This window comes from Musa acuminata, unplaced genomic scaffold, assembly GCF_036884655.1.
Source record: "Musa acuminata AAA Group cultivar baxijiao unplaced genomic scaffold, Cavendish_Baxijiao_AAA HiC_scaffold_1104, whole genome shotgun sequence".
Taxonomy (NCBI): Eukaryota; Viridiplantae; Streptophyta; class Magnoliopsida; order Zingiberales; family Musaceae; genus Musa; species Musa acuminata.
This window is the reverse complement of record NW_027021317.1, coordinates 1-1,679: the sequence shown is the minus strand read 5'-3', so window position 1 is coordinate 1,679 and position 1,679 is coordinate 1. Positions and strand designations below refer to the sequence as shown.

At 49.7% G+C, this 1,679-nt stretch overlaps 1 protein-coding gene across 1 annotated transcript; it reads left to right on the top strand.

The window, feature by feature from the left end:
* Positions 1–362: 362 nt before the first annotated feature.
* On the top strand, positions 363–1,675 carry LOC135666516 (ABC transporter G family member 1-like; the record flags this gene model as incomplete). Its single annotated transcript, XM_065178101.1, has 4 exons — positions 363–771; positions 872–1,336; positions 1,407–1,493; positions 1,577–1,675. Coding segments are annotated over exons 1-4 (984 nt in total), but the record flags the coding sequence as incomplete, so codon positions are not given.
* Between the last annotated feature and the right edge of the window lie 4 nt (positions 1,676–1,679).

Here is a 1,679-nt window from a genome sequence, read left to right as displayed (position 1 = left end):
GGACGAACAAGTGGTTCAGCTCTTCTCTGACGATAATAATCTCCATCTCCATCAACGTTGTTGTTATTGTCAATCAAATACATCAACTGTGTATCAATGTATTTAAGTCGTGGATTCGAGTACAAAATAACTATTCTTGTTGGAATAACATTCGTTATATATATATATATATATATATCGCATGTTTCACATGTCGCATGGGCCAGGGTTCGTTACAATGTTGACATCCCGCTAGTTCATGTTTCACGTTGCGGTTGCAGATTCATTAGGTCCGACCAGACCAATCAATGACGCTCATCTGTACGTCTTCTTTCTACCCTTACCCATTTATATAAGTAGATCGAAGGTAGAATGTAACCCAAGCCAACCCTCTCTCTCTCTCTCTCTCTCTCTCTCTCTCTCTCTCTCTCTCTGTGATCTCTTTCGTTAGCTTAACTAATGGCAGAAGAGATAGCTCAGGAAATGGGACTGGTGACCCAGAACCGGCAGCCGGAGCATGTTGTTCCGGTCGGGCCGAGTGAAAGGGGAGTGTATCTGACGTGGGAGGATCTGTGGGTAACCGCATCCAACGGGAGGAGTGCGTCGAACGTTATACTCGCCGGCCTGACCGGATATGCCCAGCCGGGCGAGGTCACCGCCATCATGGGTCCTTCCGGCTGCGGCAAGTCCACCCTTCTCGATGCATTAGCAGGGAGATTGGGGTCCAGCACAAGGCAGTCCGGGCACATCTTGGTGAATGGCCGACGACAGAGGCTGTCTTTTGGGACTTCGGTGAGATTGCTAGTCTCGTATACATTTCCATGGTTGAATCTCTTTCACATCTGCTTCTTGTCCTTCGTCTCTAACGATCTCCTCCGACGTGATAACTCAGGCTTATGTGACGCAAGATGACATCCTGATGACGACGCTGACGGTACGAGAAGCGGTGTACTACTCTGCGGAACTGCAGCTGCCGAAGACGATGACCAAGTCGGAGAAGAGGGAGAGAGCAGACATGACCATCGGAGAGATGGGGCTGCAGGACGCCATGGACACGAGAATCGGCGGCTACTCGTCCAAAGGCATCAGCGGCGGCCAGAAGAGAAGGGTGAGCATCTGCGTCGAGATCCTCACTCGCCCCAAGCTTCTCTTCTTGGACGAGCCCACCAGCGGCCTCGACAGCGCCGCTTCCTACCACGTCATGCATCGCATCGTCAACCTTGCAAGGCACGACGGAATGACCATTCTTGCCTCCATTCATCAACCCAGCAGCGAAGTCTTTGAGCTCTTCGACAACTTGTGCCTTCTCTCTTCTGGCAGAACCGTTTACTTCGGACCAACTTCCAGAACCAACGAGGTAAATCCACATCCTTCGCAACATAACATCTGTGCAACATCGTTTTAGCTGATATGATTCGGTTCTGCAGTTCTTTGCGTCGAATGGTTTTCCATGCCCAACCTTCAGAAACCCCTCCGATCACTACCTTCGAACCATAAACAAGGACTTCGACAAGGTCAGATAATGAATTCTCATTCTGTCATGTGCATGCTTTGGAGCTTCTTCCTCGAAGCTCATGAAAGTTGTTGCTCTGTGCAGGAGTCTAAAGAAGGATGTAGTGAGAGGTTGAACAACGCCAACAAAGCTATCGATGTACTGACGATGTCATACAAGCAGTCCGAGACGTGCAAACATGTGGCGA